Source organism: Manacus candei, unplaced genomic scaffold (genome assembly GCF_025592945.1).
Source record: "Manacus candei isolate 608988 ecotype Guabito, Panama unplaced genomic scaffold, ASM2559294v1 h1tg000056l, whole genome shotgun sequence".
In the NCBI taxonomy this organism is placed as follows: domain Eukaryota; kingdom Metazoa; phylum Chordata; class Aves; order Passeriformes; family Pipridae; genus Manacus; species Manacus candei.
The window spans coordinates 1,394,290-1,421,070 of record NW_026138104.1 but is presented as its reverse complement, the minus strand read 5'-3'; the positions used below and the strand labels follow the sequence as shown (position 1 = coordinate 1,421,070).

General features: G+C 39.5%; 3 protein-coding genes across 13 annotated transcripts in view; 1 reads left to right on the top strand and 2 right to left on the bottom strand.

The window, feature by feature from the left end:
* Nucleotides 1-10: 10 nt before the first annotated feature.
* LRRD1 (leucine rich repeats and death domain containing 1) lies at nt 11-1,100 on the bottom strand. The gene is given in 8 exon segments (XM_051802117.1): nt 11-368; nt 370-430; nt 432-484; nt 486-646; nt 649-718; nt 720-811; nt 814-935; nt 937-1,100. Coding segments are annotated over 8 exon segments (897 nt in total). The 3' UTR covers nt 11-194.
* A 1,728-nt stretch (nt 1,101-2,828) lies between these two features.
* KRIT1 (KRIT1 ankyrin repeat containing) lies at nt 2,829-24,086 on the bottom strand. Of its 8 annotated transcripts, none has more exons than XM_051802172.1 (18): nt 23,992-24,086; nt 22,868-22,957; nt 21,853-21,956; nt 21,251-21,410; nt 20,030-20,122; nt 19,017-19,146; nt 16,691-16,934; nt 16,254-16,369; nt 15,698-15,841; nt 14,464-14,620; nt 14,071-14,178; nt 12,273-12,429; nt 10,125-10,276; nt 9,290-9,456; nt 7,293-7,380; nt 5,444-5,650; nt 5,022-5,138; nt 2,829-4,581 (listed from the first exon to the last, which is right to left on the bottom strand). In XM_051802172.1, exons 3-18 carry the CDS (start codon nt 21,952-21,954, stop codon nt 4,513-4,515), a joined length of 2,211 nt encoding a protein of 736 aa, XP_051658132.1. In that variant the 5' UTR covers nt 21,955-21,956; nt 22,868-22,957; nt 23,992-24,086; the 3' UTR covers nt 2,829-4,512. The 8 variants fall into 8 exon arrangements, with proteins under 8 accessions (XP_051658132.1, XP_051658130.1, XP_051658127.1 ...); XM_051802170.1 differs by having other exon boundaries at nt 23,997-24,086; XM_051802167.1 differs by lacking the exon at nt 23,992-24,086 and adding an exon at nt 23,247-23,724.
* A 345-nt stretch (nt 24,087-24,431) lies between these two features.
* Nucleotides 24,432-26,781, top strand: part of ANKIB1 (ankyrin repeat and IBR domain containing 1) — an 82,429-nt gene continuing 80,079 nt past the window's right edge. For 2 of the 4 annotated variants that reach the window (XM_051802161.1, XM_051802155.1), the window contains exon 1: nt 24,434-24,577. The gene's annotated coding sequence lies outside the window, so the exon portion shown is untranslated. Of the gene's footprint in view, nt 24,578-26,781 lie in introns of all 4 variants that reach the window. The other 2 variants (XM_051802159.1, XM_051802160.1) reach the window with 2 other exon arrangements.

Below are 26,781 nucleotides of genomic sequence, written 5' to 3'. Positions count from 1 at the left end.
GCCGGAGCCAACCCGCGGCCGCGCCGCGCGGGGTGACGGCATCGCCCGGGCTGCGCCGGGCGCCATTGGGCGGGGGCCGGGCGGGGGCCGGGCCGCGGGAATGGGGGCGGCCCCCGCGCCCAGCGGCGCCAAAGCGGGTGTGCCGAGGGGATGTGTGACCTCCGACGCGGTCCTACGGCGGTGTGCCCGCGTTCCTACGGCGGTGTGCCCGCGCTCCAGGCGAGCGTCACCGCCGGCTCCCCCCGACAGCCCAGTGCGCTGGTTCGTAAGGCAGCACAGCACGCGGAGGAGGAGGACAGGTCGTTTGTGTTTAATCGTAGATGCCCCAAATCTTTAATGTCAGAAAATCCGGGTACTGCTTCTGAAATAAGAGTTGCCACTAAGATCTAAGAGTTTAAGATCAAATAGTGCACAGAGTGCATTTGGAAACAGAGAGCTCGTCGCTGCCGAGGTCAGGTCTGGTTGTCCGTATACAATTTTCTTCATTCAAAAGGAATGTATCTTAATACATTTCCAGAAAAATCTGTTATAGAGAGGTCTTTTAAAGGCAGAGTTTGTTCATCCAGTGAGTCCAGTCAGTTTCTACTTAAAAAAAAAAACTCCTTTACATTTGTAAATCTGGGAATATTGGCAGGAAGCTGGGTTCATTATAATGTACGAGACATTTCAACAGGCTATAGTTGTGAAGTTTACTTGTAATGCTTTTAAATAATTTTTTTTGCAAAGTTCAGAAACCTAAATTTTAGTTTTGTCAACTGGAAAAGGTGCACAGGCAAAAACATAAACGTATTGTTACTGACTGAACACTCTTTAATTTCTTAAAGTGTGTAATCTCCTTTGGTAAACCCTGAATCAAGGTCTCATGTGTGCTGAGTTTTACTAGCTGTGGGAGGTAGCAGAGAATGCTTGTGAATGCTGAGATGGGTGTGGAATCAGTTAAGTACCTTCAAACTCTTCATATCAGCCACGGGATCTAGAACAGTTCTCAATTTGTTGCTTGCAAGATCTGAAGTTTCAACACTTTCTGATGCAAACAGAAATTCATCAGTGCTGTAGTTGTGAAAGAGTTACTTAATATTTACAATTCCTTCAGGAGACATGACAGATGTCACTGGTTGTCACTGACATTCTGTACTGCTGGTTTATGAAGTAAGGATGTTTCTGGTGGCAACAGTGTCAGTCTACTCTTCCAAGGAACAGGATTTCCAGATTAATTACCTGTATTTTAATGCAATGGTTTTATTTCATTATTGTGTAATTGTTCCACCTGCGACTCCTAGAACGCTTCCATCAACGCTGCCTCCGTACAATCCTAAACATCCACTGGTCAGATTATGTAACCAATACATCTGTTCTAGAACAAGCAGCAGTCACAAGTATTGAGGCCATGTTGCTGAGAACACAGCTGCGCTGGGCAGGGCACGTCTCCAGGATGAAGGACCACCGCCTCCCTAAGATCTTGCTTTATGGTGAACTTGCCATTGGCTGCCACAAGAGAGGAGCCCCCAAGAAAAGATACAAGGACTCCCTGAAACAACATCTCAGCCTTGGCCATATTGATCAACATAACTGGTCTACTCTGGCCTCCAACTGGGAGGTTTGGAGACACACCATCTGTAATGCTGCTGATGCCTTTGAGAATGCACTCAGGATCACTCTTGAGGAGAAAAGACAACGCAGAAAGAATCATGTCTTGCAGAATATACCACCTAAGGAGTCTTTCTGCTGTGCCTTTTGCAACCAGACATGCCTATCTCATATTGGCCTTTTTTGCCACCAACGTGCTTGTAACGAATGTGGGTAGAGCCCTTCCCAAATCTTCATTTGTGAAGCCCAGCCCTGATGATGTGTAATTGTTATATTAATTATATTTCAACTTATTATATCTTTACCCCACATTAATAATGATTCTTTAAGGTAAAGGAGAACTTTTGCAAACCACACATGTTGTTTCTGTTGAGCCTGTATCTTTTCCAGTTACAGACCATTTTTGAAGTGTATCCAGCTGCAAGCTAACAAAGCTCTCCCTCCCTGGAGTAACTGTTCTCTGTCACCAAGCAGCAGCTGCACAACACTGAGGCAGCCTGAAGGGTTCCCCTCCGGACCAAGGCCTCCCTCTCGCACCAGCTGCTCACTGGGGTCAGGCACTCGGTTATTCCACTTGGTAAAACTGTGCCTGCTTCCCACAGTTTTAAGTTTTCAGTTACTCTTCTGCCTTACAGGGCCTGGCTGGGGCGTTCAACTCTCAAATCTTTGCTTTTGGCAGCTGCACAGTTACTTGCTTTTTAAAAAAGCACTTGTTAGATGGTGTAAGTGGTGAGCTGGGCATCTCATGCTTACAAAGGCACAGTTATCAGATTTGCCCATCTTGCAGCTTGTTTTCATTGGGTTTTTGTTTGGTAGAGATACCAGGGTTGTTACCAATGGTGTGTCTGTGTGGTGTTGGATTTCCCTCTGTTCCAAGTTTTCATTTCCCCACTTCCAGATGAAAGGATTATACAAGCCAGCCAGCAGGAGCTCGAAGTACCCGGGTACCTGCTGGGACTGCTGAGTTGGGCTCTCAGTGGCTCCACTGATGTGCATCATCTGCAAACCTCTGCTTTGCCATGACTAACAGTTTCCAGTTTACCTGATGAATTCTGGAGTGGTTTCTGAGGAGCGCTACCTTAATTCATAGTCACCATGGGACTCTCCCCATGATCCTCTCCAATGGTCTTCCTACATACCCTACAAAGATGAGCCCGTTACAACTTCCTGCTCTTTGGTAATAACACCTGCTTGGTGTAACATTTGATGGGTCATGCTGATTACAAAAATAAAAACACCAATTGTGACTTGTTGCAAACAATTTATTAGGTAGTAATAAATACGAATGTAGCAGAAAGGACTATACAGCAATAAGGCATATTAATTGTATTGTTAAATAGGCAACTGACACACCATCTTAACATTTTCCTCTAGTTTTCTAAGAAAGTGCTATGTAGAGAAATGTAATTCTGATACCAGTGCCAAGTGATAGCAGGGATGCACTATGAAGGATCCGACTGTCACATTATTTACCTTAAATAAAATATAACAATCCATGAAGATTTACTGTTATTTAGGCCAGTGACTTTTAAGTAGAAAAGTATAGCTTGCTAAGAAGAATACAAAATATAAGTCTCCTGTTCACCTTTTTAACGGCTTACTACTTTAATTTCTTAAACTGCACTTACTAGTAGTAAGGTAAGAGTAAAGTTACTATACAATAGCACAGTTCTTCACATTCATTTTAACTTTTATTTCAAAACTGAGAGGCAAGTGCTAATTTTTATTTTTAAAAAAAAATTTTTTTACAAAATATTGCACACTATTTTAGCATGCAGTTTACATGGAAGAAATAGTCAAGTGCACTTAAAACCCTGAAATACAACCAGAAACTAACGATTTGTGTTACAGATTCTATTTTAATGTACAAGGATATGTTTCAGACTGCATAGAATCCCACCTTACGCTTGGGACCCAACATGTTGAGCCCCAGTCCTGACTCTACAAAGAGCAGGCAGAATACTTAAAACTGTATCTGGCTTCCTTGCAATACAAATCTTCATTCCTGCATCCTGCACTGCTCACAGCCTCAAGAAACTGAAGTAAGCAATCAGTAGGAAAATTAGTTTAACAGAAATAATTTAGTACCTCCTATATGAGTTTTTGCTACTGCATATGTGTTGCAATCCAGGGTAGGATTTATTTTAACTTTCTGAAGTCCTCTGAGTAAGGTTCATTTGTAAATCCGTATCTCCCTCTCCTCCATATACACATTTTATATTGCACAGTAAAAGTAAAAATCCATTTTAAAAAACAAGCATGCTAAACATTCAATATGGCTTCTGAATGATTTAGAGTATTTCCCTTTTGGCATCCTCATGCAACATTTTAGAATAAATATGAATACAAAGTATGAGAAAGTTAAGAGTAAAAATAAAGCAAGCAAAAATGTTTGCCAGAAACCAAACAAAAACCAAGAGTTTATCAAAAGTACTTGCTCAAAGTCTAACTGGTCTTTTAAGCATATTTATCGACATATCTTAAAAATTAAGTGTGTCTACAAAATACTGTAACATATACCATACTTCCTTGATGTTCCACAGAATGACATGAAAGGTAAATAGGTTAACTGACACTTGCTTAATGGCACTGATAGCCCCATAGTCCTCTGGGAACAAAAGCTTTACAGGATTCATACTCGTCCAACTCGGTAAACCATTTACATTTCATTAGCTTTACTGGTTAAGCTCAAGCCCTACAATAGTTTATATATGAAACACAAAAATATTTATAAAAATAATAGATATGTTGTATTGTTTTTTAAAAAAATAAACCATGCAGCTTCTGTACAAAGTTAAAAAACTGTACAAATTGACTTTTCTACTGTGTAAAACTCATGTACATGGAAGTCTTCTGTTACGATGAGACACAAGTTGTTTTTTGCTTAGCCATCAGACGCCACTTCGTAACTATTGTTCCCTTCGATCATTCATTCCTTTCAGCTGGCATTAACTGGCCATTTAATTTCATCAGAAGTTTAACCACGAGACCTGCCTATGTAAAGGTATGCAATTAAATTCTATCAGCATTTCAGAACTAATGACAATCAAGAATACGACAAATGCAGTTCTCAGTCTCTGCTAGTTTCAATCGCAAAGTTACCGCCTCCAGCTCTGTAGTTCTCACTATATTTGGAATATCCTTAGAGTATGAGGGATTGGGGACATGCAACAAACAGTTTCAATTAAAAAAAGTTTACCCTAGTGATTACAGATGCATTTTATGTATTTTGAATTCTGAAGCCTTCACATGCTAGGAAAACAAGCAAGCATTCTGAAATATTAATATGAAAGTTTTAAAATAATTTCTGCGGGGTCTTGGCTTGGGCTTCTTTTATACTGTGCAAGGGTGGTCAACCTCCAGAGAGAACAGGGACGCAACTAACTTAGGAAAAAAATAATTGAACATGAAGGATGAAAAATAATAATGCTTACCTGTTTGGTATGCACAATAAAGCTCATTTTGTTTTCCAGACTGTGGATTTGGAAACATGTATCTCCATCTCCCAACTGCCACATAAAGCAACCGTACTTTAGACTGAGGAGTAAAGCCTACAATGAAATGTAGGAAACTGTCACTCAGAAAATATCCTCCATACCTACAGACTGAACTTTTCTTTGTTCACTTAGACAGGATTCAGACTTAAAAGAAGCACATTCCACAATGTAGTTGTAGTTTATAAAGTAGTACAGTTGATACAAGACTTTGTTAGTAGTGACTTTAAAAGATCTTAAAATCTTGGAAATTTTCAGCCAAGTTTAACTAAACAGTTGGATGTGAAATTACTTCTAGTACAAAATTTTAAGAGAACAGAATTAAGTTTAATAGTTATCACTGGCAGTACATTTAAGCTGACCTTTGTTTCCATATTGAGGAGGTGCAGCCCTTTTACATTTACTCCTACATACACTTTGATGACTTTATGGCTACTTGAACTTGCTTTGGTGAATATCTGTCCTGTGAAAAAAGCTGCTCCATAAGTAGGAATTTCCCAGCAATTCTGCAAGAACATGCGCTGAAGGTGATGCATCTCCTTACTGACACCTTCACTGGTGCTGAGATTCTAGAAATAAAGGAACAATGGCAATCAACAAGTCTTCTCAAGCAGTTGTGGTTACTTGAAGAAAGCCCCCTGTTTAGTGCAATTCCCACTAAACATATTTCCAAAGTGCTTCCCCCGCAACCATCTTCCCACAGTTAAATTAAACCTCAGAGCCACAGAAAGGCTCAAATGCTAGAAGAGACTGAGACAAAATCCAGATACCTGTATAAGCCTCAGAAATCTGAACACAAACACGTAACCTCTGAACAGCCCCACAGTTTTGCCTTTCTCAGAAGTAACCTGGACTTGGGATAAGCATCTGTGCACCCACCTGACACTAAATGCATCACAATCCTTAAAACTAGGCATTCTTCCTCCTTTAAGGGGTCTAATCTCCCCAAAAACATGGAATTTTTTTGTTTGTTTGTTTTCTAAGCAAAACAGGGGTGAAGATCTCTTTTCATTCGTGGAGCTTGCCCTCAGAATGAGAGAGGCTTCTGTTCCTTCCTCTTCAGTAGAGTGAGACAGTCAGAACAAACGATCCCTGGAGTGCTCCCATCTCAAAAAAATCTGATACCAAGCACACTACCAAACAAAAAAATTGGTTGGGCTGTGCACAAGGTGAGAAGGCACAGATATGAGAGAGAGCACAAGTCTTCCACAATTAGGGGGCCATGACTGTGGGTGCGGTAGACAGGATCAACCTCTCTGGATCCCCACCCTACATTACAGTTTACCTGAATTCTACACAGCCATTTTTTAACGTGTAAAATCTTTGGAACAAAAGATTACATCTCCTTTCTCCTTCCTCCATATCCCACACCCCAAAATAATGGCCTAAGAGCAGAAGTCAAGAAAGCTGTGCTCATTCTTACATATAATCTGATGATAGAATAGAGACTACTTTGATACACCATAGTCTTAGACCACCATCGTCCCCTCCTTCATCTGTATTAGAACAGGAATGATCTGCTGGATTTTGACAAAAAAGGTGCAGGCACCAAGAGAAAGTTTATGATTGAGTAATCTCATCTCAAAAAGAGGGGCAAGGTCTGAAAACATTCCCTGGGTGGATCTGCAGTGTTTCCTGGGAGCTACCTTTAGTGATGCATGTCAGCTGGTACAGTTCTCTTCCTGACACACCTCACTTTTTCCACAATTATTTATGAAGATCACGAATTTAAACTGACTGCAGCCCTGAGTTAGATGTATTTTAAAGAAGGAGCCCAAGTCCACATTTAAAAATTTTGTTCAATCAACTGCTCTAATCAAAGGAGTCTGTGTGTGTGTGTGTGTGTGCACATCAGCAGCACTATCAGATCCCCAACATACAGGTTACACTGGCAAAAAGGACTTGGTAATCTATCACAACAAACAGACATGAAAATATAAGTTAGACTTTTTTACATCTATGCCTGAATTGGAAGTATCCCCAATACAGAGGTAACACTGAAGGTAAATTAACAGATTGCAAATATATTTACTTCTAACAAAGAGATCAACTGTAATTGTACAAGAAAAACATTCCAAAAACCCATCCCAAACATTCAGAACATACACATTTCTACCTTTATATACCAGTATTCCTGTTCATTACCTGACAACCAAAGTGTCAAAAAATGTTTAAGAACAGGATTTTCTATTATTTGCTTATTTATCTCACCTTGTATTCATGAAGTATCCTGTTTGTCCAATGAGGAGCTTTACTTTTTAGTTTAGTGATTGGTACGATAGATTTAAGATTTTCTTCACTAAGAGAAAAACAAAGCAGAAAAAAAGCTTTTCTTCACTAAATAAAGTAAGGAGAAAGAACAATGTCTGCCTCATTGTATCTTCAAGTCACACACTGAGCTAGAAAGTCAGCTCCTGCTCTATCTCATCTCATCGGGTGAGATGGTTTACTGAAATGTAAGCCAAGGCTTCCTAAGATACAGTATAATACTCAGTTAATGGAAATCCAGCTTTATGTTATACCATCTGTGTCATGCATCATGGACACGACATGGAGAGGAAATGCCAGCAGCAGAACACGACTCATAGTTGGTTACAGAGCAGTTTGGTGAATTCCAGTTTGGAAGCCAAAATTATATACAAAAAGCCATTTGTATCAGCATATCACATACTTGAAAAATATGACAGACTGTAGATACTCCTCCCTCCACTCCTGCAGTCAGCATCACTGAGGACTTGGCCCAATTCATTTCCACATGAAAGTTATATGTTACATGACATGAAAGAGAAGCTAACAAAACACAGCCAACAAAAAACACTAAAAGGAAGAAAGCAAGCCTTTACTAGTTTGCTGTTATGTACAATTAAGACAGTCTCAAAACCTAGTAATGTAACCTATTGAGTAATTTTTAAACTGTATTTGTCTGTAACTGCACATATCATCTACCAAGCAAGAATCCTACACAGGACAATGCATCCAGATCTTTAAGGTCAAGGATACTCTCACAGAAACAACAGCCTGGATATATTTTTGAAATTACCAGTGTTTTAATAAACATTTATGTCAACTGCAAAAAAAATTCAGACTATAAATCTTTTCATCTGTCTGAAGAACAAGTTATTTTCCAACATCTTCATTTGAACACGAACAGAAAGCATATCCAAATGCCCATGAGGCTTTTTTTCCATCCCAAACTATCTTTCCAGGTAGTTCTGTCTGTAGAGTCAAATACTTCCATTGAGCAGGCTCAGCTTGGAACCACAGTACCGATATGCCTCAGTGTGGACAGGAACAGGAACACCACCCTGCAGCTGCTGCAAGTCAGCAGCGGGCAGTTCTGCACTAAACCCAGCTGGCGTTGGACTGCACGCTCATGCAAGTGGGTAGTCCCACTTAAATCCCATTCTCCTTATGTTCCATCTACCAGCTGTGTAACTGCAGGACAATACAACCAAAAAAAACAGCAAATCAAGACAGCTCAGTTGATGCTGCGAATGAGAGGAGATGAGAAGCACAGCAGCATTCCAGAACTGCACAGCTGCTGTTCCATGAATGAAGTGAGGTGGAGATGGCAGGGGGTGAAGGTGCACACAGTAGAGAACTGGAATCTTGATGGTCTCAGATATTGCTGTAGAAATGTATGTGGGAAGAAAAAGCCATATCCCAGAATAGCTCAGCTACTGTTGTGCTGGCATGCAGAAAGAAGGGGAGAGAAAAATACCATCTGGCAGAGCCCTACTGGTGCTATGGTTTTGACCAATTTAGTACAGCAGTTCTCATACCAATGACAGAAGATAAATTATATCTTTGGTCTGTCCTCTTCAAAGAGGGAGGAAAGTCAGCCCCAGAAGTTGGTCTAACTGTTTTCCTTAGCACTGTTCAAAGTCTCAGTCCTGTCAGAACCCTTCACTCACATGAATACACTTACTCATTTTGGTATTATTGTAATCTCAGGACAGATTTACAGGATACAGAACCTCCATTCCTCTGCCTGGAACTGCAACAATTAAGATTAATACATTTTTCAGACCCAGTGTCCAGCTTCTATTTATGCATACAAGGGTTATGTGATTACTCTGAACTACAGCTCAGTAATGGAGAAAAACAACAAATATATCATACCTAAAATGTGAGAGTTCCACAGTAAGTGCTATCTAAAAATACTTAATCTAAACTCATAATTTTAAGTTTTAAACACACATACTTACTTTAAAAAGCCCTGTTTATGTTTCTTGCTCTCATAATTCCCATAGACTATTTGTAGAAGCAGACTTGCCAGTGTGATCAGCTTGGCATCAGGTGATGTATAAAAACCTTTCAGTAAATTATATCTGGCTTCATCAAAAAGAATAAGAATAGCCAATGGATCCTCAATCTGTTAAAAAGATATAAATAATATGATTTCTTTGTAAAAAAGAAAATGAGCTTAGAAACTATAAATATAATTTCTCACTGATTCAGAAACAGAAGACAAAGGTGTGATCCTGACTGAAGTGTACATTTTAGTAGTGCTTTGTAATAGAAAAAATGACATATTTTCACTGATTTACTTCAACACTTCACTGATCTAACAAACAAATGAAAGGTGACTAGGATACCATGCCCAATCAGAAGGTTCATAGAAATACTGATATATATGGATTTTTCCTCCGTGAGTTCATTTTGAGTAATATGTTTGTATAATCCCATCAAAACCAACCAATTAAATAACTGGAAAACAACAGCACAAGGAAGAGAAAGAAAATCGGGCAGGTTGTTTTTAGCTGTATGACAGACAGACAGACAGACAGAGACTGACACACAGAGACAGATGATAAACCAAATAGCTGAGAGGGTGAGAAAGAGACAGAGAATAGAGAGATGGCAGGAAGGTGAGAGAGAGGGAGGGAAGAATGTGAAGACTCGAACTATTACAAAAAAGGAGAAGAGATGTCAGGCTTAATAAGTTTGGATATTGCTACAGTCACTATACACGCTGAGTGCTAATGGTCAAAGTGTTCTGAGCCTGATCATGAATTCAAGCTATCACTTCCAAATGCTGACCTTTTTTTCTATTTCCAGTGGAAGTCTCACATCCCTTCTCAGGAAAAGCTGTGAAGTTTCCCTTTGAGGATCCAAGTTTGTCAGTTCAGTGAATATTTCAGGCCAGTCTCGAATATGTTGCAAAGGCTTGTGATATGGCTTCAGCTGGAGGCCTGAAAAATAACAGGGTTTGATTCTAAATAATAAAACAGAATAACCCAGCACATACACACACATATATACATAAATTATTAAACGCTGCACCAAAACCAGGGTATCTGAAATTGAGGACTCATTAACAAATATTTTCCCTATCTTTTCTAAACTGCTACATATAAAAGGTTTGGAAAATATGGATTTATTGGAAAAACTCCTTGCATCAATTCACTAAATGCAGTAGTGATGAAACTTCGTTATTTTCAGTTTCTCAAGAGTAAGTGGTATTTAAAAATTTAATTGAGTACCAAGACTGACCTTAAAAACAAGATAATAAAACATTAGAGACTGTTTTCTCTATTATTATGGGAGAAATACAAAGTCCAATAATCTTATTTCTGACAGAAAAATACAGATATAATTTATCTTATAAATGTATTTGCCATTTTTGTGTACATATATATTGACCATAAACTTTTCAGAACAGACATTTTTCTTTTTAATCTGTAAAATGTCTTGATTCTTCGCAGGATAAAGTCATTCAATGTTTCAAGTTCTCCTCTGTATACGAGACATGCAACATTAATACAAAGCTTTCAGCTGCAGTCCTACTATGTACTAGTCTGTACCTTCAGCTCACTCACCCTTCCTGTCCTTAGATCATTGCTTGGCTTTTTCTAGGAGTGAGGCTGTATCTGCCTCCTTGCACTGCTCTGGCTTTCACACTGTGACATCTCACATTATAGGAAAAACTTAAACAGACATGTTATTACAGTGCAACATCATTCACTGAGAACAATCTGTTCATTCAACTTACTTACCCATCTTACTTGCAAACACAGGAAAACATTATCTGTCCTACCAGCAAGAAATCTATGGTCCTTACAGTTGTATGCAAACTGCAAGAAACATACTTCATAATGAACTTTGTCTCTTAGGTGTTTGAAGCCATAAAACAGAAGCTCATTTTCAAACTAAATATCTAAAGAATTAAACAATGTATCAGTGAGCTCATCCCCTCAAATGCAAAGGTGCAAATGCAAATGACTCTATGAAAACATGACATATTTAGAAAAGGCAAAAGCAGCAACACTTTAACACTCAAACACTTCCTTTTCTTCCAGATATTAACACCTATGTTTATCTCAGCGTTACAGTAGTCGTGTGGCATACAGCAAAGTAAAAAGGCAAAAGGCATGACACTGGGAGAGAAAGATTAAAGAATGAAGAAAAGATTTCTGCAATATTTAGAGCACAGTATCCTACCAGACCTGAATTGTGCTTTGTAATCCATGATAATGTGTCCTATAGCTATCGTGTTGCAGCAGTACTGTTGACCACAATTTCTGACAAAACCCAATCACACTCATTGACTCTTTTGGGGTTCTGTTCATCTTTTCCTATATAACTCAAACAAAAATTATAATATACTTTTCATTTAGACCGGAAATACCAAAAAATACAACAAATGTAATAGTGACTTTTTGCATCAGAAGTCTGTCTCACCAAATAAATCTGAGAATTCATTTATCAAAAATTATTTTGGTGCACAACACATGAAAATTCACATGATTAAAGGACCTAATAAAAAAAATATTAATTGGTTTAATTACTAGTTTTAAAAAGACTAAACATCTATGAACAACTACATGCATCCAATTTCAGATACGCTGGGAAGAAAAACACAATTAAAACCAGGATAAGCCAACAGTAAGGACTATGACAGCCAAGGTGCCCTGTAACAGAAAGACAACCTGGACTAGCTTCATCTTCCTGGATGAAATACATTCCAGGTGCCACAGTGATCCACAGGCAGACCTACTGAGCGTCCCCAAAGTGAAAGCTAAAACAAAGAAGCTCTAGCTCTGAAAGCACACTTTGGAGACATCAGGCTGTAAAGGCTGTCAGAGAGCACGTTTCCACTTTCCTAGGACAGTATTATTTTTTCCTAACGATAAGCAGAAATAAACTACGATAAAATCTCAAGTATATCCATCACCCTTGTTGACTTACTGAGGTTCTCAGAACAGATCCAGATAGTGAAGTACTGCTGAGTTTCTTGAGACAAGCGCATGCCCTCCATTATTTGCTGCACAGTGGTATTGTTTCCATGTTTCAGCTCGACAGAACGATATGATCCATCCATACGGTAAATTCGTGCCTTTTCATACTACACAAAAATGTAAACATATTAAAAATCCAACTTGTTAAAATCCTTTCTGTTGGTGCTTCTGAAGAGGAAAGTAGTTTTACCATAATTCAGCAACATCCATAATGTTGGGAAAAAGAGCACTGCACAGTTCCTGCATACTTATCAAAATTGCTTGGGTTTTGTCCTGTGCAAGTTCATATACTGTGTTTTTTAAAACAATAACTTCCAGAAAGTTATTACTGGTATTTTGAGGACTTCTTTTAAACTTGAAGGTAAGCAGGCATTTAAAAGTTCCTTGAGGGATATGGGCTCAACTGCCTATGCATATCCCAGAATGTCTACCTTGCTATTACTGGCAGGTTATAAATTTTCCCCTTCATTAGTCTATATTAAAAAGACTCATCTTTCAGAGGGAAGCATCCACCTTTTACTCAGACCCCACTACAATAAGAATACAATCTCATTAAATCTTACAGTGCTTCTATATTACTACTAATAAATCCTTTTCCCCTTCAGAACTCCCACAGCTTTCACTGGAAATTGTATGTGAGCCCACAACATGCCTCCTGAAAGTCATATGTAAATGTAAATCAGGTGCTTGAAGCATACACACACAAGCCATAAATTATTGAAATGTCTTGTTTTCATCTCTTTAACAGGTTAAACGTTTCAGCTGCTTGAATAAAAAAGTCATAAGAGTTTCCCCTTCTCAAATCTACGAAGTCATCGAGAACTGAGTTCCTAAAAACTTTTGAAAAAAAAAAGATGGATGACTTGAAAATGACAACTGACTGAAAATGAGCCTGGAATGGAAAACATCAGTCTATTTTTGCTGCAGTAGTCACTGTCCCTCCTACTGCAGTAATTTCTGGTTTTTTTATTTTAATGTATTAAATAGTAATAAGTGACAACATGATATCACCTCTTACACTGTGAAATCTACTTAAAATGTGTCCATTAGTCTTCAGAGTCATTAGACATACACACCTGCCATTTAATCAACTGCATAATAAGAACCCTAAAATAAAGGTCAGTTCCTTCCTTAATTATTTTGGAAGGTCATTCATACAGAGTAAAATGAAGATAATTTAAAACATCTTGAAAAACTGACAGGTTTACTACCACCTACCTACAGGGATATCAGTTGCATCTGATTCAAAGAAAAGAAACAAGTGGTTTTATATCATTTGGCTAATATTAAATCTACTTCAGGATAAGAGGAATCACATTATAAATTGTTTCCTACCCTGGCTAAATATCCACTGGCTGCCAAGGAAGCCTACACTGACTAACTGATGTAAGGTCTACTTTGCAGAAGCCTACATTTAACCAGCTGAATACTCCTGTTTATCAACATATAAGATGACAATGCACAAAGAAAGCTGATGGTTGTATGATATAAAGTAGACATAAAATCAGAAGCTGATGTGATGCTCCTACAAATAAATCAGAGCATCACGTTTAAAGTCTTACATGTATTTCTTGAGACATGAAACAGAACAGAAACGTTTAAAGAGACAAAATGTCAGTTTGCCAATATTTTCACTAATAATTTCAGTGTACTGCACTTTTCCAGTAACAGCTGTGAGCCTAGCTCTCCTACAAGTTTAAGTGTAAATTAAATATAAATTTTAAACTACTTAGAAAATGAACTCATACAGGTTTATTTATGGCTTCCTTCAGTAGTTTTGCAGCTTCTTCCCACTCATTTTGTTTGTTCTCTTCACAGACATTCAGTGGAGATCTTCCTTGTTGATCAGTAATGTGCTATAAACACAAACAGAAACACTGATTCTAGTTCTATTTCACTGCAGTCAGGGAAAACATTTACACATTTTCGAGATAGTTAAGGTTCTTGATCATAGAGTTCAAACTTTTAATTAATATAAAATGGGAAGAGTAGGAGTAATGAAATATATTTAACCATTTTTTTTGTAATGTCTTAACAAGATCATTGTGTTTACACATTGTGATCTGGACACAAAATATTTCACATACACGAGCTAGAAAATGTTGCTAAAACTTCTATTTCTGTGCATAAACTGAACTTACTCTGTCAATTTCTGGATGATTTAGTAGAATTTGTACTATTTCAGCATGGCCACCTCCAGCAGCAAAATGAAGAGGAGAACTAAGTTGGCCATTCAAAAGGTTTGGATTGCATTTCCCTTTCTCCAACAGCATTCGGGTGGCTTCAACTTTTCCATACCTGCAGACAGGGTTAAAGCAGAACAGACACAGCAAATGTAAAATATTTTTTTCAGATAGTCCTAAATATGAAAAAGTCTTTTTCTACACTCAAGAGCTTTTAGCTTCCAAATTACACCAAAGAAAATGGAACATTAATAAGTTTGTAGAAACTAACATCAGTTCTGCACGTCTTTGGTATTCGTTGGTCTAGTAACCATTTACTGGATTAATTCTAGACAAACTGAACCTTGTTTTAAACTAGCTGAGTTAGGGCAGTTGTAGTGATTCAGTCATGGCTGAACAGAGTTCAGCCTTGGATGGGGAAAAAAAGAAATCTCTGGGACAATTAGAGTTCAGCTTCTGATTGCAGGCAGCTGGATCCAGAGGATTCTTCAGCCTCATACTTATAACTAGTAACTCTTGTGTATACTTTATGCAAAAATTATTTGCAAACTTTCTCACAAACACTAAAAATCATGTAAGGTTGTGGGATTTTTGTAATCAAGTTTTATTTTTGTGTTATTCATATCGTCAGACATACTGACCACTACATCTACAAAAGACTAACTGCTACAAAGATAAAACATTTTTACAACCGAGGAAAGCTTTCAAGTACTTACAGATTAAATCACAGTTAGAGTCAGACAAGTTGACCTCTGTAAATTACCTAGTTCAGCTTCCCACTCAAAGTTTCACCAGCACCAAAACATGCTCAGCTCAGATACTGCTGTGCTGTAAAACTGCTCATAGCCTTTAGCCAACAAAGACTGTAGAAGTTACCACACTAAACTAGACCCAGTGTCTCCAACAGGAATTAGAATAGGTACTCAGAAGAGATGTAACACGCAATAAGTAAGTGATGACATGGTCTCCACACCTGGTCTCCTACAAAACCATTCAACTGAAAATTATCTCAAAACCTGAAGCAATCTTTCTCTTCAGAAGGTTAACACTAACATATATTAGAATCACAGCATAAGAAGTCTAGATGGTTTTTATTTCTTCTTTTTGAGGCTGATAAATTACATAAATTATTAGTGCTACAGAATCATGATAGCAAGAATGCATTTGATTGGCAAAACTCTCACTGACTCACCAGCATGCATAATGGATTGGTGCCCAATGGTCACTATCTAACTGATTAACAGAGAACTTTTTATCCAGAAGGTGGCTTAGTAAATCAGAGTCGCCTTCACAAGCACTGCGGTGAAGAGGGAAATCATCTACCCACTGGTGTTCCCTATGAATTAAAAGGGGAAACAGGAGGAAAACGCCATTCAGAAATATCACAATAGTTGAAAACATCAGCATTTTAAAAATTACTAACATAGCACTAACTGTAGATCTACATGAAGAATAAAATTGAAGTTCATGCAGCTAGTATTTTTGTCATGCAGTAGTCAAGCCAGAGCTGTATTTCTTATGCCAAGAAATGCTTCTCTAATGTTTATGATTTACACCTTTCTTAATCCATCCTTTAACTGTTGTGTTTCAGCACTTAAAGACTTTAAAGCAGACGTTTTAATTAAAAAGTATTTATACAGTAAAGCCCTAAATTAATAGGAATCTCACTCTGACCAAGTCTACCAAGTGCTACCGTAATATAACAAAACAAAATTATCAACTAATGAAAAAGGAATGTAACATAATACTTGTCCTCTGTGACACTGCTCATGCTACGTTGCCACTTTTCTCTTTTAGGAATCTGAATCTTTGAATAGTCTGGAGCTCCAAGGCCAAAGTATGGATTTATTACCACCTTGTCAACCTGTGAAGACATAATTCAAACATCACTGAAGAAATATCTTACTGGGATTTGCTACACAATCCCCCATCCGGGCAAGGTATTCTCTTGAAACCAAAGTTTTCATAATTTCATAATTAATTTCATAATTTCATAATTAAAGAGAATGATGTTCAAATTGAGGGTTTGAGAAATTATTGCACATCTACTGCTAAATAATGAAATCTGACTGTATTAAACATAAAGCACACATCCATATCAAATAAATGAATGTATGAATGAATGAATGTATGAATGAAAATGTATGTATGTTTTAAAAATATTAAAAGAAAATATAGTTCTTACCCTGTTGGTATATTGAAGGTCTGATCCAAATAAAGGATTATAGATACACATATCTGCTTTCTCCAGTGCCAGCATTTTACTCTTTATTTCCAGGGCAGTATAACCCATGTGTAATGAGCTCTCTGTTTGGCCAGGTTCTATAGCATAGGCAGGGTTTATTACATTTGTTTTAATTCTCTCAAGAGGAGATGGTCTGAATAAAGCTGGGATGGAGTGAGACTGGGTGTGCCGTTCATCCAACCACCTGCAGGAGAGAATGGGGGAATAACTCACTTTCAGGTAGAAAAGGATTATTTTGGTCATCTTGTTCATTATTTTGTTTGATTAAGAGCTGTATGTATGACAATCACAAATTTTAATTAAAAACATTATAATGTGCACAGTCAATTTTATATGACTAATCCCCAAACATGAAATTTGTTAACCACACACAGTTAAGCAATTGTATTTGCTGAAACACATTTCCTGCAGATGCAAACTTTCAAAGAAAAGGAAATTATAAGCTAAGAGTAACACTGGTCATAACCAAAAACTTAACCACACCAACGTGTCACCATTTCGTTTACTTTCAGTTTATCAATACTCCTACTCCCAACATACAAATTTTGAAAATTAAAGCAGTTTTTTTAAGGGTCAGTTTCAATATCTGTGCTGACTTAAGCATTCCAAGTCATGTGTTTCATTAGGGAGAGACAGAAAAAGGCAAAAAACCCATAAGGTCCAATTTCCAAACTGCTAAGTCTCTTTCACATAGGCTACCACCTGCCTTTTCACAAAGATGTGCTGAAGTTTATTCTCTTCCCAGTGTGTTCCTACAGACAGTATAGAGCTTTAAAGCCCTCTTACTCTCAGCTACTGGGGAAAGTCAGTACTGTGCACCTGCTCCATTTTTTCCTGCCACATATGTAATATAACAAGGTTCAGGTCAAGTTGTTCATCTTGGTTTTTGGATAAATGTATCTTCACTGAGCCCCTAAATTATTTTAGTGTTATGTTGAGTAGTGCACATTTTAACTAAGGGTCTAAAACCGGGTTTGTATTTAGGTTTGTGCACATGCTTTCTCATGAACTTGAGGTAAACCTGTGCTTTGCTGGGATGTGATATAATCAGTTTAGTGATTTAGCCTGGAAATATAGATGAAAGAGAAGTACATACTTTGGACATTGACTGACAGACCACTGAGATCTTGTCTGTCCAAGAACCACTGTAAGGATGGCAGAAGGTGACCTGCAGTTTAATGAATATGCTTAGGCCTGTATTTGTAAGTCCCAGACCCAAGCTATGACGTGCTACAAAAGCAGCGCTCTCTTCACTTACTCATGGTCCTGCTGGGAAGGAGGACTGTAAAATTGTGGTCATTGTGCTATAAACACACTCTAAGGTATTTTCAGGCATTTTCTCTAAATATTTGGTGGATAAATTAGTTATGGCAGTTTGAATATTTGAGAAGTGTTTGTTCAGATTATTACATAGAGAACAACGAATATAAACTATTTTCTCTTATACTTCCAAGGCTTCTCTCACAACTATGAGGCTTGAAACACTTTTAAGCAGAGCTTAGAGTCTGAAGGCATTCATTAAGCAGCAAAGAAATATAACTCGTATGATGGTATACATGGAAATATGACAACTCTACTAATAAACTCTAAAAACCCTACACACAGAACCTTTTAGATATTAGCCTGTAATGTATGATTTTTCATGTTAGCCAGGAGTTTCAGATAACTTTATTAATGCAAATAAGCTCTGATATTCCTTGTTCAGAGTACATTAAAAAAAAAAAATCTGCTCACATACTCAAACTTCAAATTACTATAAATCTGGCTAAACAACTAATCACCTTTCTAAAATTTAATTCCCTAGTGCAAATAGATTTGTGTGTCTAGGGAAGATGCACTCCCTTTCTACAGGGAGATTTAATTTAAATGCAAATCTTAATGGTATACAATTACAGGATATTTTTACTACACTGGCAAATGCTCTTACAGATGACAATTATGTCACTTACAAAACATTAAACATATGATTTTATAAAACATTCACTGTGAGCAAGAACTTCCAAAAAGCCACTTGATTTAGATAAGCACACCCTTCTCGAGTTTGCAAAAAAAGTTTAGAAAGATTTAAAAATCTGCTGTCAAGGTTTCAATTTCTGATAAACATGAAGACAATAACATGATATCATGATGATTTCCTTCTTAATCACAAGAATCCTATACAAACGATGTGCTATATCTACAAATTATCTTTTATATATATTTATATTTTTATATAAAATATGAAATTATTATATTTTAATGTATTTTTACTGATGGCATTCCTTACTTATCCAAGGCAATTAACATTTTTGCAGTCAGCGTAGCAAAATGGGTGCTGGATTCACTGCAGACTCTCATGATGTCTTGCAAACAGTAGAACACGGGGCATCCAGGACTGTATGTATACTTTGTATTATCTGAAAAGGAAACATGCTCTGAAGACACATCAGTGAGAAGAATCTCATTTTCCCTTCTGCATCTTTTGTAGTTACACTTTCCTAACTAATTAAGAGTATATTCTAACTTTAGACTAGAGTAACTTAATTTTTTCAAAATAATGATTGATAGAAATTACATACAAACCTTACATTAATTCACAACCCAAAAGGGTAGACTTAAAAACCGAAAAGTATTCTGTCACTATTTCATCAGTGTGATCAGCTTCATCTGAGGAATTAATGTTAAATCTATACTATTACCAGAAAAAAAAGAAGAGGACTCAGGACTAGAAGGGGTTACCAATAACTGTATCGTTATTGGTAACTCCACAATGGTATCTATTTGATAGGTTTCATCATTAAATGCTATAAGTAAGGCAAAAATGAAAAAGTTCCTCCAAAAGCACAGAGACATTTACTTCAGGTTTGGGGTTTCTTTTAATATTTTTCAGACGAGAAATTTACTTTGCCTTCGACACTGTATTTACTGTGTAGAGACTTCAATAAGCATTCTTCTCCGAGTAAAGAACACTGAACTGAGTAGGATGTCTTACAGTTGCACTCAGCAAATTCTACACAAGTTAACGCACATGTTTTGAAAATATGATCAAGTGCAGAAACACTGCTTAAAACAGAAGTGTGACAGCATTACAGAAACAAAGGCAATACATTAAATACAAGGTTTTTTCCATAATTTTAAGTAACTTCTTCAAGTTTTAAAATATTCAGAGAGAGTTTTTCACCTGAATGCAACTTTTAATGCTTAAATACAGAAAATGCCATACATCATACTCATAAAAAAATGAACCCTCAAGTGAACTGCTAAAACGGGTGCAGCTTCAGAAATCATGCTCAGCATTACCTTTCACAACAGTTGGAACAATGTAAAGAGATGCCTCCTGGCCTGCCTTCTCTCCATCTAGAGGAAACTTCTTCATTAACACTACACGCTTTCCTAGCACAGTATTAAAAAAAAACAACACAAAACAATTAATTAATCAACAAAACAAAGGAAAAAAATCTAGAGTTGGCTATCTGAAAGCTTACCAGACAATCTCCCTAATTTCTAGGAAGAAAACAATTATGATTATACCTATAATCTAAAGCAAGCTAAGAAAATCTAAATACATAAAAAAACATAAATATGTATAAACCCATTAACATGCAAAAGTGACATGACTGTAGCCCTTTATAGCAGGGGTTTTTTTGCTTGTCTGACCTCAGCTGCATATTTCAGCAGCAGTCACACTAAGCTGAGCATATTAATGTTTGGGCTTTCTGTGTGAGTCAATTTAAAACGCTTTAAACTGTATAAGAAACAGACAGATTTTGCTTTTACAAGGCATTCCTTGATGTGTATTAATTCTGTTATTCTGTGTTTGCTGAATAACAAGCTTTGTTAAGTCTGTCCAGCTGCAGACTTTTTACCATGCAACCAGCTATTCCTCCTTTAAATTGTCAGCACTGCATTGACTTGTCCTCACTGAACCTTCCCAGTATAACCTTACGTACAAAACAGAGATGAGGTACATAGCAAAAAACAAAAGTCCTTTAGTCTGTATAGTTTATACCAATCTGGAAATTAAATATGCTGGAAAACAAATTTGTCAGCACAAGGGTGAGGTTCTTTACTAGATCAGCTATGCAACAACAATGAAAAAGAAAACGTACTCATTAAATTCCATCTGTAAGTGATACAGTTATGCCAGACTTTAGAATCTATGAATTCACTAGTGCAAGTCAAATTTTAGCTGAAATTAAGGATAAAAAAGCCACTTCCATCTGGTTTACTGGAAGTTTAGCTATAAACCTAAACTTGAGGTGAAGAAGTAGTATAGACAAAGTTTCATTTATTAAAAATCTTTTAGTAAGTATTTTTATAGAGTTGGAAGGTAAAGGAACACAAAGGTAAATTAAAGGGTTTAGCTGTATAGTTAGCTTGGAGTTTTGTGATGAACCTTCAAACATACCTTCTTTTTTTTATACTAATTTCATGCTTCAGGCACAACCTTGCCAAGCCAAATTAATTTAAAAAGCATTTTTATTAAGCTATCAATAATATATCAGATTAAAATGTTTTTACCTTTAATACCCTGATTGGCTGGTGAAATTGGTTTGGTGGCTTCTAATACATAATCCAAGATGCTCTGGGTTATCTCAGTGCCTCCTTGAAGTTTAGTTTCCAGCAAAACTTTCTTTCTTTTTTTCTTTTGGCCTTCAATGGGAACTTCAAGCAACAAAATCTTTCAAACAATAATGAAACCAAAGGAGTTTAAGCACAAGTGAAAGAAGCACAGAACCTTTTTTTTTTATTATTATTATTTATTGTACTACTGTAAAAGCAGTAACAACTCAAGAAGCACTGAATACTGAGGAGCAGGATGGTGAAGTCAGGATGACCTCTGTAACAGGTTAAAGAGAAAAACACAAGGCTACACCCTTGTAATGAGCAGCCCACAGGGCAAAAGGCCCTGAAATAAAATACATAGGTATTACAAAACCATAAAGTGTCCAAATACCATAAGGATGGAGCAATGCATAATAGGTATATGACACACATAGAAGTTACTTAAGTAATCTTACTGTCAGATTTTTCTCTTCTCCTATATTATTACTTATTTACTATAATGCATTATTTAAAAAAAAACAACATCTAATAGACAATAAAAATTAAAATAGTTTTACTTCATAGGATTTAGCTCGATATTCCCGAGAATTGAGGCTAGCAGTGTTTTTTGGACGAATCACAGCAACATATGCATCTCCAATGTTTTCTGGGTTTCCCATCTCTCCTTATTTTATCACTGGAAACAACAAATAAACAGGAAGTAAAGGTTCAGTTGAAAAAGCCATCCAACAGCACAGTAAACTTCAGGATGTAGTGGTTATATGCACTGGTACTTTGCACTATTCATTTATTGTTCTTTAGTTGGAGAAATGCCAATGGCTGATATAATTCTGCTTCCTTTTTGTGAAAGGGGAAAATAGGACATCACATAGATTTATTACAAATAATCTTGTTCTCTAACTCACTTTTAAAATAAAAAGAATGTATTTTTTTCACTTTGTAACTATCTTCCCCATTTTCCAAGCGAGGTAAAAGGTCAAAAAAATTTAGAACTCTGGAAAAGATATGAAATCGAAAGTGATTCTAAAGTGACAAGCACTGTAAATTATAAAATGTGCTGCAACAAATTACTGCATTTTTATGAGTTCCATGGGGATTTCAAGAAAATACCTGTTTTTTTTCTCCTCCCCTCCAAAGTAGAACACAGTCTTGCCTACAGCCAAGTAACAAAACTGATAAACTATAATATGGATTCATTTACTTAGTTTTACTTCAGTGGGATTGCAAAGTGGTGCATAATTCATTCAAACAGAGCTTCTGAAAGGAATACATCTTTAGTTTTTGCAAAAAGTGGACAGAGGCTTTTATATTTAAGGAAAAAAATTGCTTACCCTTCTGTTTAAACCAAGGTGAGAATTCTTATAGTCACAAAATTGTATGAAAATTATACAGAAAATCTCCTAAAGCTAAATCACTCCACACATCAGCTTTGAGAAAGAAAGGTCATGCCTGACCATTAGCCCCTTCCAGCTGATCATTTTCTTCATCTGCAAATGAACACCCTTTCATTCCATAGCATCAGTAAGCGTGTGCTTTTTGCGGAATAATTCCTCCACAGATTTTAAATGTTACTATTTCTAGCTTCTTCACCTCTCCTAGAAGAAACAGAGGTCTTCAGATCCCCATGCCCTTAGTCCAGTAATTTTCTTGGGATCAGATTACCTGAAAACATAGTAAAAAAAAAAATCCCAACATAAATAACAGCATGGTCATTTTCACCTTCAGTTAAGCTAAATACTGATGAATAGATGATTAGTCATGGTACCCGAATAGTAATATCCAAAGAGAAACATCTAATGATTGTCATTACAGTAGCATCTAGAAACATTAAGCAAGCAATGTGCTGACTTGTGATAAGTCATACTTTGCGATATCAAGAGTTTTAAAAGAAAAAAGAAACAACTATCCCTTATGAGCAGTTGGGAAAGGCGTGGTCCCTGGGTATCCTTACATGTACTGGGATATACTTGGCTTGGGTCACTGGCTTGTGTGGAGGGAATCTGCACTGGTAGGGCCAAGCTACCTGGGCAGCAGGTGATGAAACAGGCAAATAAACAGCGGGTCAACTCCCTCTGCCAGTGCTCTGCACTAAATCCAGAGCAAGTCTGGGAAACCGACAGCCCCAGGAGCTGCGATACGAATGGAGAAAACAAAAATTGAGGATGAAGAAGGATAGGGCTGCAAGGCTGTAACAATAAACGGAAGGCACCACCGGGAATTGACCCTGACCAAACCCAGTGCCAACAACGCGGCCCCATCCCAAAGGCTGCCGGTCTGAAGAACACGCCTCACTCCAGCTTCTCCCAGCACCGCCGACCCTTCCCGCCTCCCACAGGACCCCCCGGGACGAGGCAGACGGCGGCTCCCGCCGGGATCACGGCCCCACCACGGAGGAGACCGGCCGGGTTCCACGGCCTCCCCCGCAGCGCCGCCTCCGTGGGCACGGCGGGACCCGGCCGCTCTCGGAGGAGGGCGCCAGGCGGGGGCGGCCCCGCGCCCCAGCGCCTCCCGCCCCCGCCGCCCGGCCGGGAAACGCCCTCGAACTTCCCCGGCCGCGCCCAGGAGCCGCCGGGCAGCAGTCCCCGGAGCGGTGCTCCCGCTGCAGTCCCGTGGGGCAGGAGCGGCTCCTGCGTCCGCGAGACCGCCCTGGGCCGAGGTCAGGGACAGCGCCCCGGTCCCGCTCGCTCCCTGCCTGCCTTGCCTTCCTCGGTCGCACCGGCCGTCGCCTGCCCGCCGCATCCTCCCGCCGCCCAGGCCCCGCGTCCCGCCCCGCTCCGCCCCATCCCGCCCCGCTCCCTCCCCCGGCGCGGCGGATCCGCTTCCCGTCAGAGCTCCGCGGGCCTCGGCTGCCGATGAGTTTCCGGGTCGGCGGCCTGAACTTGTGCTGCCTCCGCCGCCGATTGTTGACCGCGGGCGGAGATAGAGGGAGCGAGCCGGGACTGCGGCCCGGGCCGGGAGCAGGAGGCGCGGCGGGAGGGCGGGCGGGGAGGCGCCGAGCCGGAGCGGCCGCCCGGGCCCGGGGAGCGCTGCCGGCAGCAGCCGCTGTCAGCGCCGCCGCCGCCGAACAAAGGGGCAGCGAGCCGGCGGCAGCCGCAGCGCCCTGACCGCGCCAGGCAACTCGGCGGGCTGAGTGACAGCCCCTGCTGTCCGCGGGGCTCCCGCTGGAGGGGGCACTCCAGAGGGCGCCGCACCCGGAACGAGCGGCCGCTGGACACATGGAAGCGCTGGGTGGTGGGCGCGGAGGCGCCGGGAAGGGCCGGGGAGAGCCCCTGTGAGGAGACGGTGAGTGCCCTGCGGCGCTGGGCGAGGCTCGGGCGGGGGCCGCGGGGCTGCGGGAGGGCGCGGCGAGGGGAGACCGGCCGCGGGCACATCGGGGCGGCGGCAGCGCCCGCATCGGGGGGGGGGCGGGCCGGGAGGCGGCTCCGGGGGCGCCTCGGCAGGCGAGGGGAGCGGAGCGGGAGAGGCGGGAGCGGCCGTGGGCGAGGTGAACTGGCGGCAGGTTATCGAGGCTGGAGTGGCAGGGGGCAAGGGGGATACGGGAAGACGGCGGCCGCTGGGGTGGGGGATTAGGGGGCAGAGAGGCCGCCTCCGGCCCCGGCTCTCGGCGGGCGGAGGGCAGGGGGGCTCGCCCGGAGACCGGCCGGGTCGAGGGGGGGTCGGCGGCAGCAGACCCGGGGCGACAAAGACCGTCGGAAAGTTTGGAGCTGCCCGATGGCCTGGCTTCAGCCAGCCCCTGCTGCTGGGCTCTTGCCCGCCTTGTTTGTAGCCTGGAAATCCTGCCCGGAAGGCAGAAGGGAAAAAGTATGAGTGGCCAGAGTGGGAACGTGTGCGGTGGGGTGAGCTGTGACAGCGTGACCTGGCTTTCTGGCTGGGGAACGCCGTCAGAGCAGCCCTTGAATGAAATCAAACGCTCGCGATCTCGTGGGATTTCCACACCCCCCAGAGTTAAAAATTGAGTCTTGATACCGTAACAGTTTTATGTAAGTAGCAGTGTCGCTCTCCCAGGCATGTCTGAGCACATACTGGAAATTGGGCAACTTTTAAAAATTAATCTAAATTATGACTACTCAGTCTGTCTCTTATTTACAGTTCAAATAGTATGCGAGGAAATACAGAGTCACGAAAGCATGCTCGGCAGAGTAAAGCACTACAGCTTAAATTGTTTTCATGGATCCCTCCATTGTGACTAACTGTCCTTGATTGCTCCTTCTTTTGAGTGCATTTCTGTGCTTAAGGGTTCCAGAAATGGAGTTTTAGTTGCAGACATAACATCAATAATATGCTGTAATTTAAGCACATTCACTAACAAGAGAGAGACCACTGTTGAGAGGATTTGGGCTGTAGAGGTTAGCAATGAGAAGACATTGTGTCTTCCTTACATGTTTTCTCCTTTGATCTCTTTGACTTTCAATACGAAGCATAGTGGATTAATTTCTCTTTATTCTCTCTTGCCTATAGAGGAAAATTACTCTTCTTCCTTGGAGGGAGGGGGAAAGGCTTTAGTCATAAGGAAAGCAACAACATTTTTCAACTACTTAGGACATGTGGCTACTTAGAACTTGTTTCATTAAGATATCTACACAGAAGTGAACGGACAGAATTTATATCAGCTTCTTGTTCTTTTCTTTTTTTTTGTGGACATGGGAAGAGTAAATGGCTGTCCTTACAAATCAGAGACCAAGTTACAGAAGAGGCTTCTGGAAACTTTAATTCCAAGACTTTTGGTGGTTCTGTACTCGAGCAATTCTTTCTTCAACAAATCTTACTTTAGTCCTTAATCAAAAGAATAAAGTATTTTAATAGTACAATATATTGTTCCTGAATTACAGTATTACTATAAATCTACTAAAAAGCTAAACAATGTTGGTGGTGCCCTCTCTTCATATATGTATATATGAAAATTAGTTTTAAAAGAAAGAAAAACAAAAAACCAACAACGGCACTATAATAGTAATAGTATCAATAACCAAAACCCAAAAATTGGGTAAGTAAGTTTTATGCAGTCTCTTTAATTTTTACTTGTGCCAAACACATCTAGATAGGACTAAGTATGTACATACATAATTACATGATTGGGCTTATTGAAAAAAACATGGACTTTCCTGGATGTAGTTACATATTGCATATGAGTTTATGTGTATCTGTCATATGTTCCTAGGTAGCCTACACACTCCAGAAAATTACAGAAAACTGAGCATGTAAATTTGAAAGGGAATGCTTTCTAAAGCTGTCAGGTTTTATTCAATTGAACAACTGTAAAAATAGTTTTAGAAAATGTCATAATGTCTTTGTTCACTATGTAAGACCTTGTTAACGCTGTGGTTGATTTGTTCTGTCCCGAGCAGTTTCTCACTCCTGGTCTGTGACACCTCTGCTGTGATTGCTTAGCACTGTGTTTGTTTTTATTTCAGTAATAGAGCTTTGTTTATTAATCATTAACTAGTTTGATTAGCAGGATTTGTGGCATTTTGAGTTTTTTGTTTGGT